This window comes from Maniola hyperantus, chromosome 15, assembly GCF_902806685.2.
Source record: "Maniola hyperantus chromosome 15, iAphHyp1.2, whole genome shotgun sequence".
NCBI classification, from domain to species: Eukaryota; Metazoa; Arthropoda; class Insecta; order Lepidoptera; family Nymphalidae; genus Maniola; species Maniola hyperantus.
This window is the reverse complement of record NC_048550.1, coordinates 4,043,565-4,056,796: the sequence shown is the minus strand read 5'-3', so window position 1 is coordinate 4,056,796 and position 13,232 is coordinate 4,043,565. Positions and strand designations below refer to the sequence as shown.

General features: G+C 42.4%; 1 protein-coding gene across 1 annotated transcript in view; it reads left to right on the top strand.

Annotated features, from left to right (window-relative positions):
- fliI (FLII actin remodeling protein) overlaps window positions 1-13,232 on the top strand; it is a 33,058-nt gene that overhangs the window by 16,620 nt on the left and 3,206 nt on the right. The window contains exons 7-22 of the mRNA XM_034975879.2: window positions 829-1,070; window positions 1,457-1,616; window positions 2,302-2,434; window positions 2,802-2,915; window positions 4,056-4,238; window positions 5,349-5,482; window positions 5,971-6,145; window positions 6,812-6,975; window positions 7,433-7,559; window positions 8,029-8,150; window positions 9,377-9,590; window positions 9,873-10,142; window positions 10,876-10,988; window positions 11,560-11,710; window positions 12,125-12,289; window positions 12,667-12,780. Coding sequence (XP_034831770.1) covers window positions 829-1,070; window positions 1,457-1,616; window positions 2,302-2,434; window positions 2,802-2,915; window positions 4,056-4,238; window positions 5,349-5,482; window positions 5,971-6,145; window positions 6,812-6,975; window positions 7,433-7,559; window positions 8,029-8,150; window positions 9,377-9,590; window positions 9,873-10,142; window positions 10,876-10,988; window positions 11,560-11,710; window positions 12,125-12,289; window positions 12,667-12,780 — 2,581 coding nt within the window. The remainder of the gene's footprint in view (window positions 1-828; window positions 1,071-1,456; window positions 1,617-2,301; window positions 2,435-2,801; window positions 2,916-4,055; window positions 4,239-5,348; window positions 5,483-5,970; window positions 6,146-6,811; window positions 6,976-7,432; window positions 7,560-8,028; window positions 8,151-9,376; window positions 9,591-9,872; window positions 10,143-10,875; window positions 10,989-11,559; window positions 11,711-12,124; window positions 12,290-12,666; window positions 12,781-13,232) is intronic.

The following is a 13,232-nucleotide window of genomic DNA, read 5'->3' as shown; positions in this document are numbered from 1 at the left end:
TACAAATATTGTTGATCGTTTAATACAAATATTAACTACTAAACAATGGTAATAATTGTCGTGTTATTCATCGCTACGTCGTCCAATCGCTATCTCATACGCGGTTACACAGTACTTCAATCTACCTTTATTACTCTATCTACGATTCGAATGCTAACAAGCCGCGGTGTTGCCAACTTCATTTAATACTTCGTTATTTTACAAACATTATTAAATTTTTGAATGAAATCGTCAAGCCGTGCCTGTAGGAGGTATTTTCTTTGGCCGACATGATACCGATATATATCTTCGCCGATAATATAGACTCACGATACCGGGGCACTGAAATGTATAGAGTGTCCTGTGATGCTTTTTCACTGGCCATCTATGCTCCCCATAGAATCGTCCTGATGATATCAACGATGTGTGATGCAGTGACGCATGTGTGCATACAATGTAACATCCCTTTCTACACCCCGCTAATCTGTCATTCGCTCTAACGTCACTCCAATAAAGCGAACAACGGGCGGGCTGCTTATTTATCAGTACCCATATTATAAATGCGAAAGTGTGTTGGTTTGTTGGTTTGTCCTTCAATCACGTCGCAACGGAGCAACGGATCGACTTTTTTTTTGCATGGATATAGTTAAAGACCTGGAAAATGACATAGGCTACTTTTTATCCTGGAAAGTCAGATTTTTAAAAAAAGTCGCGGGCATCAGCTAGTTATGAATAAACATTCAAAAGACTTTTTAACATTTTTTTTCTTTTTTGCGACATAAGCAAAGCAGATATAAGTTGGTTAATGAATATAACTTGTCTGCCATACTCATTACTCACTCCCCACAGATGCGGTTCCCTAAAAAAACTCAACCTAAGCTGCAACAAACTTATAACTCTACCAGACGCGATCCATCTACTAAGTGACCTAGAAAGCTTACAGCTACATGGCAACACTGATCTCGTGATGCCTCCTAAGCCGGTAGAAAGACCAAGAGGCTCGGGGCTTCAGTATTACAATATAGACTTCTCTTTACAAACCCAGCTGCAACTGGCCGGCGCTGCTACACCTGAACTTGATGCACCTAATCGTAAGTATTATATATGTCCACAGATTCCTAAGATTGTATAAGTTTCACTCAAAGACCAAAAACGCTCTTTGAGCGAAAAACAGCTTACAACGCAACCCCAGAAAGGCCATGACGCAAAATTCGTGGTATGGCTTTTATAAAAACACTCAAGATGCGTTGTGGTAATCGCAGAAAGGTCACTCAGTGAAATTCGTGTCGTGGCTATCATCCTATTCGACCACATCGCGTTGTGGCAATAAAGAAAAGCCACGACGCGTTCTAAGTACTAGTTGGTATATCTTATGAACAAAAACAAGAGGAGGTACATAGTGCTATATTTAGTTCGATGCTATGGAACCTTTCGTGTGCAAGTCCGACTTTCACTTGACCAGTTTTTTTTAATTTAGTGACAGGTGCGAAATCAGACCCGATAGCTAGGAAGCTCCGCCTGAGACGAGGTCGACCCGAACCTGAACAGAAAGACTCAGCGCTTATTCTTCGCGGCATGCAGGAGCAAGCGAACACTCAACACAATCAGTTAAGCGATCAACCCAATAGCGAGCTCAAGTAAGTTTTTTATAGGGCTTTTTTTTACTAACAACCCGCACTGACTTCTTACAGGTAGCACAAAGTATCTATGTTCGGTGGCAGTGCGTATTGCTGGCTTGGTGGCTTAGTAGTTAATAGTGGGAGGGCCGGCTGTGCATTATGCATATATCGCAGGCTGCCTGTTGTACAATACAGAATTGTCTCTTTTGGCGAATTATTATTAACATTGTTACGCTGGCTGACTGCCCCATCAACGAAACGTGAGCTACCTACCGAAGACAACCTTCGTGTTCCAACATCGACGCGAAAGGACGTGTACAATATCATTAATTTTATAATATACCATTTTATGTAAAATAAGTAATTAAACAGTTTTCACAACCAAAAAGACTTCTACTTCCAACACCAGCTCCGGGCAGACGCCCTAATGTAATCAGCTGCTTGTTCCTTTTTTTAATACTAATAAAACCCGGAATAGAGAGGTCCATTTCTAAACGCACATAGCCAATGCACTCGACTAACGTGTAAAGAGAGGGCCGTCTGGGCGACGCAGATGTTTATGGGTTTCCATACTAACATCTAAGCCACACTTTGGCGAGTACTTGTCAAACGCGTTAGGCCACTGTGTAATGTAGCCTGAAATGACCAGAGTCCAGACCCACTGTGTCTGTTCAGAACCTTAAGAAAATCTTTTTTTAAATAGACCTAAACGTTGGGACGAAAGCTTGGAGAAACCACCATTGGACTATTCAGAATTCTTTGACGAAGACACCGGACAAACACCGGGCTTGCAGATTTGGGAGATCGAGAACTTCATACCCGCTCCTGTGGACGAGGTAACTTATGGCTGAATTTTTTTTTTTTTAGAAAAGATTATTGCAATTAATGATAATGATCTATCTATCTGTAATATGTCGAGAAGTTACTTAGCAACGTTATTATTTATCAAAAAATACAATATAGTTTTTGTCAAAATAACAATGTTTTTTAGTAGCTTAATAGAAGTAACCCTAGGGCGCTTCCTAGCGCTTTCCACACGAACGTAGTTTGATTGTCAGTAGAATAATAACCAATCAAGCTCAATGATTTATTACGTTCTAGAAACATAGCAAGACGCGGTGAGCTGACTAAGAGTAATTTATTACCTATTTTGAATAAATCATTTGACTTTGACTTTACGTTAATATAATACTTTTTTCACAGGTAGCACATGGAAAATTCTTCGAAGGCGATTGTTACATTATTTTGAAGACATCAATCGAAGAACAGGGACAACTATCTTGGGACATACACTTTTGGATTGGTTCTAAGGCAACGGTAAGTTTAAATATAAGTACGGTAACGGTGTGATAGCCTAGTGGTTAGGACATCCGCCTTCTAATCGGAGGTCGGGGGTTTAATCTCGGGCACGCACCTCTAAGTTTTCGGAGTTATGCGCGTTTTAATTAATTAAATATCACTTGCTTTAACGGTGAAGGAAAACATCGTGAGGAAACCTAGATGCCTGAGAGTTCTCCATATTGTTCTCAAAGGTGTGTGAAGTCTACCAATCTGCACATGGCCAGCGTGGTAGACTATGGCCAAAACCCTTCTCACTCTGAGAGGAGACCCGCGCTCTGTAATGAGCCGGTGATGGGTTGATCATGGTAACGGTGAGTTTCAGTCAGTTTTTTGGTAACAAATTGCGATTGTTCGAAGTTCACTACTCACAAAAATCTGGTCAAGTGCGAGTCGGACTCGCACACGAAGAGTTTCATACCATCGTGTACACTTATAATAACACTTTTAAATAGTTTTTGTGATGAAACCACAAATTCACGGTTATCAGATTTTGCCCTTTATCTGGTTTTATAAAACATTGCTACCTGCCAAACATGATTCTAGGTCAGCGGAAAGTATTCTATAGGTTTTGATTCCCTTGACGGGTTCTGAGAGACAGTCAGGGAACGAAGTGATCCTATAAGGGTTCCCTTTTTCCTTTTGAGGTAAAAATTGGGTTTTTTAGGGTTCCGTACCTCAGAAGGAAAAACGGAACCCTTATAGGATCACTTTGTTGTCTGTCTGTCAAGAAACCTACAGGGTACTTCTCGTTGACCTAGAATCATGAAATTTGACAGGTAGGTAGATATTATAGCTGACATTTGGGGAAAAATCTGAAAACCGTGAATTTAGGGTTAGATCACACAAAAAAAATTAAATTGTGGTCATGAACTAATAATTAGTATTTTCAACTTTCGATGTGAGTGACTATATCAAGTGGGGTATCATATGAAAGGTCTTCACCTGTACATTCTAAAACAGATTTTTATTTATTTTTATGCATCATAGTTTTTGAATTATCGTGCAAAATGTCGAAAAAATACGACTGTAGTACGGAACCCTAATTGCGCGAGCCTGACTCGCACTTGGCCGGTTTTATTTAAGTTTTCGAACTGTAATTATTTATATTAATTTTAGCTAGACAAAGGCGCGTGTGCAGCGATGCACGCGGTAAATCTCCGCAACTTGCTAGGAGCCAAACGTACGCAAAGGCACGAACAGGGCGACGAGTCACCTGAGTTCCTGGCTCTGTTCCCCACTCCGCCCGTGTACATCAATGGCAGCAGGACGCCCTCCGGCTTCTTCACTGTTGATGACCCGGTAAGTTTTACCCACAAGTTAGCCCTTGGCTGCAATCTCATCTGGTGGTAAGTGATGATGCAATCTAAGATGGATGCGAACTTACCTAGAAGGGATATAGCAGTTTTATTAAACGAATTATAATTTAGCTGGTTGTTCCTTTTTTAATACTAATAAAAGCCGGAATAGAGAGGCCCAATTCCAAACGCACCTAGCCAGTGCACTCGGTGAACGTGTAAAGAGCCAGTTGGCGTACTTTTTTTTAAATTCAGATACAAGCTAGCCCTTGACTGCAGTCTCACCTGGTGGTAAGTGATGATGCAATCTAAGAAGCGGGCTAACCTGGCAGGAGTATGGCAGTTTTTATTAAACCCTTACCCCTTTGGTTTCTACACGGCATCGTACCGGAGCGCTTAATCGCTTGGCGGCACGGCTTTGCCGGTAGGGTGGTAACTAGCCACAGCCGAAGCCTCCCCTCAGACCAGACCAGAATTTATGAAATTCCAAACCCCTACCGTGAATCGAACCAGGAACCTCCCACTAACAAGATCACAGCGCTTACCACTGCGCCAGGGATATCGTCAAAGTTACAAGTACAAGGTAAGTTACAAGATACCGGTCTGAAAACCCCCTATACACTTTTCTATAATCCACAAATACCGGCCAAGTTGTACTTGCGCATCAAGGGATCTGTACCTTAGAAAGGATACTTGTAAGTTATTGCTATCTCCAACCGCAAATACTTATAAGTTGGTATTTTTTTGCCACTTCCGTTCGAATATGAATTCAATAGCGGATGCCTGCGATTTCGCCCCCGTGGATTTAGATTTTAAAAATCCCATAGGAACTTTGATTTTCCGTAATAAAAAGTAGCAGGTACTATGTCACTCTCCAGCCTGACGTTTGTTTAAGAAAAAATTTCGTAATCGTAATCGGTAGCAAATTCTGCTGCTTGATTGGTTGTAAAAAAATGTGAACACCGAAGTCAATTAATCAAGGGGCAAAATTTACTGTCGATTACGACGAATACGTTTTTTTACATAATCGGGGGGCTGGTCGTTAACCTATATTCATGCAAAAAATCACGTGAATCCGTTGCGGCGTTATTGAAGTTGATCTAAAACCATACAGCACTACGTCACCCGCCTATACCGCGTGCACGGCGCGGGCAGCAGCATTCACCTGGAGCCGGTGGCGGTGAGCGCCGCCTCCCTCGACCCGAGATACGTCTTCGTGCTGGACACCGGACTCGTTATTTACGTATGGTAAGACATTTTTGACAACATACTATTTAAAAAAACTGGTCGAGTTGGACTCGCACATAAAGGGATCCGCACTTGATTCGTCCAAGTTTCCTCACCATCGTATAAGATATTTTAACACTGCAAGTTAATGACAGTCGGCGCCATCTACATGTGATTTAGAAAACTAATTATATTCGTGAACAAATTTTAATGTATTTTTTGTGATCTAACTACAAATTCACGGTTTTTGGATTTTTCCCTTTACTCGTAAAAGAAAAAAAGAAAATGCTTTTAAGACACTGCTATAAGATATTGCTACCTTCTCAACTTTATGATTCTAGGTCAACAGGAAGTACCCAGGTTTAGATTCCCTTAACCGGTCTTGACATACAGGCAACGAAGTTATCCTTTGATTTTTGATAAGGGTTCCTTTTTTCTCTGGAAATACAAAACCCTAAAAACCAACATCCTACAATTTAAATTGTTGTAAAAGTTATAATTTTCTGTAGGAACGGCAAAAAAGCTAAAAACACCTTGAAATCAAAGGCTCGACTATTCGCGGAGAAGATAAACAAAGAAGAGAGAAAGAACAAAGCGGAGCTGATGGCGGAAGCGCCCGGCAAGGAGTCCAACGCGTTCCTACAGATACTCCAATATGAGGGAGATACCCCGCTAGTCACTGAGGTAATCTCTTTTATGTCAGACATTTCAAAAGAAATAAAGCGGCATGATAAATAAACCTAGTAGTTAAGACGTCGGTCTCCTATTAGGGGATCCAGAGTTCGGAGTTATGTGCGTTTTAAGCATTAACGGTGAAGGAAAACATCTCAAGTGAACACGCCGGAACTAGTGAGTGAGCGCTCGTTTTATTGAAACGCGAAATGCACGTGTTACTCTCGCGCGTGTATAACGTGTCCGCCAAAAAGAGCGTAAAATCATAAAAAACCGGCCAAGTGCGAGTCAGACTCGCGCACTGATGGTTCCAACTATAATCGTACTTTATCGACATTACGCACGATAAATCAAATACTAAAATGCCTAAAAATAAACAAAAAACAGTTTTAGAGTGTACAAGTAAAGCCCTTTCATAATATGATAACCCACTTGGTATAGTAATTCTTACTTTGAAAGTTGAAAATAGCAATACTTGTTCATGAACACATTTTGAGTTTTTTCTTTGAGATTTTTCCCCTCATTTCTACTATAAGACCTACCTTCCTGCCAAATTTTATGATTCTAGGTCAACGTGAAGTACTTCCTTTTGAGGTATGGAACCCTAAAAACGATAGTCTGAAACTACCCTTAAAACACTCAATGTATAGTTACTATTTCCTTATGATTATACATCAGGAACACGTGGCAGAAGACTTCACGTGGGCGTCGCCGCGCCTGTACCGCGTGGAGCTCGGCATGGGGTACCTGGAACTGCCGCAGGCGAGCGGGCCTCTGTCGCGCAACATACTCGCGACGCGGAACGTGTACATACTGGACGCGCATCAGGATCTCTTCGTGTGGTAATTAGGACCATTAAAATTTTGAGTAAAACTTCTTTTGAAATAATTTAAAAAAAAAATCGTTAACTCGAAAGTGTGAGAATCAATAGTAATTCACTAGACGTAACTTGAATTACTAGGTATGTTCATCCACTCGAACCGCGCTGCCAATAAAGTGAAAAAGTTTAGAGCAAAATAAGCTCTCGCGCGGAGTGATACGGCCTGCACGCACGCTGTATTACTATTGGTTCGAGGTCTCATTCGTTTTTTGTGTTTCTCGATTGTAAATTTGCCATTTTTGACTAATATTTTTTTAATATTTATAAATTGATTGTAGGATTGTTGTCAAGGTACAAAATCATTTCGCTTCGGGAAAACAACCATTACAGTTTCAGCGTGTATAAAAAGATTTTTATCCCTGAAAGGCGTTTCACGTGGTTTATAGGGTCTGTGTACTTATGTCGATTTATTGGTGCAGGTTTGGAAAGAAGTCATCTCGACTGGTGCGGGCGGCAGCCGTGAAGTTGGCTCAAGAGCTTTTCAACATGGCGCCACGGGAGCCCCACGCTCTAGTCACTCGCCTACAAGAGGGCACGGAAACACAAGTAAGAATTGACAGATTGATTATTATTTATTACTAGATGATGCCCGCGACTTCGTCCGCGTGGATTTAGGTTTTTAAAAGACCTGTGGGAACTCTTCAATTTTCCGGGATTAAAAGTAGCCTATGTCCTTCCCAGGGATGCAAGCTATCTCTGTACCAAATTTCGTCAAAATCGGTTGAACGGTTGAGCCGTGAAAAGCTAGCAGACAGATAGACAGACAGACACACTTTCGCATTTATAATATTAGTATGGATAGTTGTTGCATTTCACGAAGGCGAGTGGCTCATGCATGTGTGTAAGTCATATCTGTATTGGTAAGGTACAGTAAATGTGTGCGTTTGCGAGCTACGTCATAATAGCTATCTGCATGCCACATTTCAGCCCGATCCGTCCAGTTGTTTGATCTGTGCGTTGATAGATCAGTCAGTCAGTCACCGTTCCCTTTTATATATTTAGATAATTGACACAGGTATTCAAAACGTATTTCGCCGGTTGGGAAGAAGTGATCGCCGTAGACTTCACGCGCACGGCCGAGTCGGTCGCGCGGACCGGCGCCGACCTCGCTTCGTGGGCCAAACAGCAGGAGACCAAGTAAGGCCATTGGTTTCACAAACATCCCATAGGACAGTCATACACTGGCAACTTGAAGAGTTATGAGTTATGACCGACCACTTCTAGCTGCGATTGCATAGCCATTACAATCTTGCTTTCGTTGTCATACACGAGACCGCTTGATCAGTTGACAAAGACTGTTTCAGCTGTTGATAACGAGTTTCAAGCAGTTAATAACGACTGCTCGAACGGGGGTCCGTATAAATTGTTCGACAATCAGCTCAAGCTACCTATCCATGTACACCTGTTCTAATAGTCATAATTCAGTTGTATTTTTTCCACAACACACAGAAGAAAAGAGAGAAATTGGAAAGTGTTGGCCTAAGGATCAGCCGAACTAAGACAGAACATATTATGTTCTGTGACTTCGGTGGCCCCTCCAGTTTCTCTGAGATTGCTCTAGATGGCATACCCTTACCTGTTTGTTCCAATTTCCGGTACCTCGGTTCGCTCTTCCAAAACGACGGTAATATTGACCGAGACGTGAACAATAGAATGAATGCGGGATGGATGAAATGGCGACAGGTCTCAGGTGTTACATGCGACCCGCAAATGCACCTCAAACTTAAGGGGAAAATCTATAAAGCAGTCGTTAGACCTGTCACATTGTATGGTTCAGAATGTTGGGCGGTAAAAGGGACGGATGAAAGGCGAGTACATGCGAATGTTGAGATGGATGTGTGGTGTGACAAGGATGGATAAGATAAGAAATGAATATATAAGGGGTAGTTTGAAAGTAGCGCCAGTGGTAGAAAAGATGAGGGGTAATAGGCTGGCATGGTATGGACATATAATGCGGAGGGAAGAAAGCCCTGTCACTAGAAGAATGTTAAGTATGCATGTGGAAGGAAAAAAGAGGAGAGGACGACCAAAGAAAAGGTGGATGGATTGCGTGAAAGAGGATATGCGTGAAAAAGAAGTGGATAATACGTTGACGAATGACAGGAATGAGTGGAAGAAGAAGACATGTTGTGCCGACCCCACGTAGCGTGGGATAAGGTAAGGAAGAAGAAGAAGAAGAAGAAGACACAGAAATTAGTACAACAAAGGACTCAACAATGTTTTCAAGTTGATGTAGAAAGCTCAGAAAAATGGTTTTTAATAACTTATTTATTTACTTTTAAATTTATTTAAGGGGTCAAATGACTTACGGCTTTTTAAGATTATTTATTCGTCCTTCTAATTGGAGTTTTTTAATTCTCTAGAACGGACCTCTCTGCCCTATTCACTCCCCGTCAGCCGGCGATGTCAGCAGCGGAAGCTAAGACGTTATCGGATGAGTGGAACGAAGACCTTGAAGCGATGGAAGCCTTCGTTCTAGAGGGCCGCCATTTTGTGCGTCTGCCCGATCCGGAGTTGGGCATCTTCCACAGCTGCGACTGTTATGTGTTCCTGTGTCGATACATTGTGCCGGCTGAGGTTTGTATCTATTCTATCTATAGTTTGCGCCAGGTCAACATGGCAATCGGAGTGGGGGCGGCCCTCCTTCCACGAATCCATTCAAAATTTCATTCAAATTCGTTCAGCCGTTTTTGCGTGATTGAGTAACATACATCCAAACATCCACACTTTCACATTTATAGGATTAGAATTATTAGGATTAGGATTTTGAATAAATTATTTGATTTGATTTGGCAGATACGCAACCATGCCATGGACGTGACTTTGTTGTTTTGTTACTATATCTTTGTACTTTTCCAGGTGGAGGAAGAAGGTGAAGGCGCAGATGAAACGGAGCCAGACGCGGAAGCAGAAGCCGAAAGCGCAACCTGGGTAGTATACTTCTGGCAAGGACGACGCGCGCCCAACATGGGCTGGCTGACCTTCACGTTCGGCCTCGAGCGCAAGTTCAAACAGCTGTGCAGGCGCCTGGACGTAGTGAGGACTCACCAGCAGCAAGAGAGCCTCAAGTTCATGGCTCATTTCAGGAGACGGTTCATCATACGCGATGGGAAGAGAAATCAGCAGCCGGTGAGTCTTCTTCCATTCTTCTGTCTGGGCTGGTTGTCTGTTGTGCGTGCATTCCTCGCCGGAGTTTTCACTCCAGCCATCCAAGCTCGCTCCAGAAGCCGAGTAGACCGCCCAGGTTGGTGAGGGCTTCATGGAGTGAGGTTGGGGATCTCAAATGGCGCTCGTTGTTCTGCCACGCCCGTGCACTCTAGCAGTACGTGCGTGGGTGTTTCATCTACATCTAAGTAGAGTAAGCCGGTGAGTCATTGATCTTTCTACAATTGCCATTTTGGGCTTGAACGCAAGTTAAAACAGCTGTACAGACGCCTGGATGTTGTGAGGATGACAGAGGTGACCAACAGCACCCTCCCCGCGAGCCCTCGTGAGGATCTATGGATGATGGACACGGGGCAGATGGATGGTTGGCGTGCTGTGGTTCCGCCATGCCTCTAACGGTGTTTGGGGACACGTAGTGTCCCAGTGGTGGGTCTGCTGCAGAGTAACGAGGCGTTGTTTGTCCCTTGTGCTCCGTCGTTAGCGGTGGGGTGGAACTTCGTGAGGTTTTTAGTCGGTAGGAGTCCGACATAACCACTGTGGCCGGTGGTATCCATGATGGATGTCCTCACGAGAAAAAAAAAGGTGACCAACAGCAAGAGAGCCTCAAGTTCATGCCTCATTTCAGGAGACGATTCTATGATGATTCGAAATATGGCGGCCCGTTACTAGTTTTTAAGTCGTTTACTTTCTGGTTCAGGAGAGCGGCAAGCCAGCGGTGGAGCTGTTTGAACTACGCAGCAACGGGTCGGCGCTGTGCACGCGCCTCGTGCAAGTAAAGGCAGACGCTTCCAACTTGAACAGCGCTTTCTGGTATTAGCACAGAATACGTAATAATTCCATAGAGGTATAAAAGGCTCACTACGCAAAGATGTTCAGATTAATAGCGACTCTTCTTACGCGACGCAACTAAATGCAATTCAGCTCGCACAGCCCTGCAGCCTTTTTTTTTTTTTTTTTTTTATTAGCCTTATCATTTAAACTCTTAACTCTCTCTCTCTCTGTCACATCTCTTAAGTATCTTTCACTCTCTCTTCTCTTAACTCTATCTCTCTCATCTCTTAACTCTCTATCAGCGCTTAACATCTCTCATCTCTCTTTTAACTATCTCTCTCTCCCTTTCTCTTCCTTACGCGTGAGCGGCCGAAGGGGCGCGCTCTAGCTATATTTCTCCAGTCAAGTGATCAAGTGAAATGTTAAAATTGGAAAAAAAAATTACTTACCCTCTTGTACGTCATGACCCTTGTTGGATACGTACTTATACTTATATTTTGAACATATGAAAATAGAAAAATCCATGCTAAAAAGTAAACCCCGTCAATCAGCAAACTGTGATGTTTAGTGTCAACTCTTTGGTTTTGACCATGTATACTTGTGTGCGCAGTTATATACTCAACGTGCCCCTGGAAGGGTCAAAGGAGTCCTCGTCCGCGATCGTGTACGTGTGGATCGGCAGTAACAGCGACGCCGAATGCGCGCGGCTCATCGAGCAGATCGCCAATGAGAAGTTCAACAGCGCTTGGGTTAGCATGCAGGTCAGTAGCCATTTCACACGTCCACTGCTGGACACACACCCCTTGTGATGCAAGGTAATATCTGAGTGAGTTTCTTGTTGGGATTCTTAACAGACGCGAGCGAGCGCATTTGAAATTTTAGTTTTAAGTTGAAATTAATAAATTATCCTGACTCACTTACATTAAACTAGATGATGACTTAGTTCTCATTGATTTAGGTCATTAAATATTCCGTGGGAGCTATTTGATTTACCGGGATAAAAAGTAACCTACATCTGTCCCTAGGATGCAACCTATATCTGTATCTTTAATCAAAATCGATTAAACGGATGGCCCTTCAAAAATCCAATGGGAACTCTTTACGAACTAACTTTTATTTCATAACGTGATATGTATTTTATTTATGTTTTTTAATTTATAATATGTATCGCACAGGTGTTAGCTGAAGGCAGCGAGCCAGATAACTTCTTCTGGGTAGCGCTGGGCGGTCGCAAGCCCTACGACTCTGATGCGGACTATCTCAACTTTACGCGACTCTTCCGCTGCTCCAACGAAAAGGGCTACTTCACAGTGTCCGAGAAGTGTACGGACTTCTGTCAGGTACGTACGGAATTCTGTCATGTTGAAACAGACTTCTATCAAGTATGTTTGGGCCTCTGTCAAGTATATATGTAAGTAGGTCTTCTGTCGTGTATATATGTACGTAGGTTCTACTCTCAGGTATGGCAAAACTATAATATTATCATTAATTTTATGTGACAAACAATGTGTATTAAGCAAATAATAATTATCTCAGGTATGATTAGATTTCTGTCAGGTACCTGTTTAGTAACTTTTACATACAGTTTGATATAAAATTTGAGCTTATTTAGTTCTTACTTATTTTTATAGTCTTTAATTTTCTAATACAATAACAAAATAGTGTCTTTATTGAATCTAAAAGTGGATGTTAATGCGTGTATTGTTTGGCCGAGTAGGACGACCTGGCGGACGATGACATCATGATACTAGACAACGGCGAGCAAGTGTTCCTGTGGCTCGGCGCCAGGTGCTCGGAAGTTGAAATTAAACTCGCCTTCAAATCTGCTCAGGTGAATATTGAGCTAAATTATTTATTTTATAAATACGAAAGTGTCATTTGTTTGTTGGTTTGTCCTGCAATCTCGGCGCAACGGTGCAACAGATTGACGTGATTTCTTGCATGGGTATAGATAAAGACCTGGAGAGTGACATAGGCTACTTTTTATCCCGGAAAATCAGTGTTCCCACGGTATTTTTAAAAAACCTAATTCCACGCGGACGAAGACGCGGGCATCAGCTAGTCTGGCTATATTTTTATAAAAGGATTTGGCCATATTCTACCACGCAGGCCAAGTGCGGATTAGCAGACTTCACACATTATAGAGAACTCTCAGGCATAGGTTTCCTTGCCTTTTTTACTGAAAAACCAGTAAGAAAGTCGGCTGCCCTTCAAATATTTAATCCATACTTAATATTATCAATGCGAAAGTGAGTCTGTCTGTCTGTCTGCTAGCTTTTCACG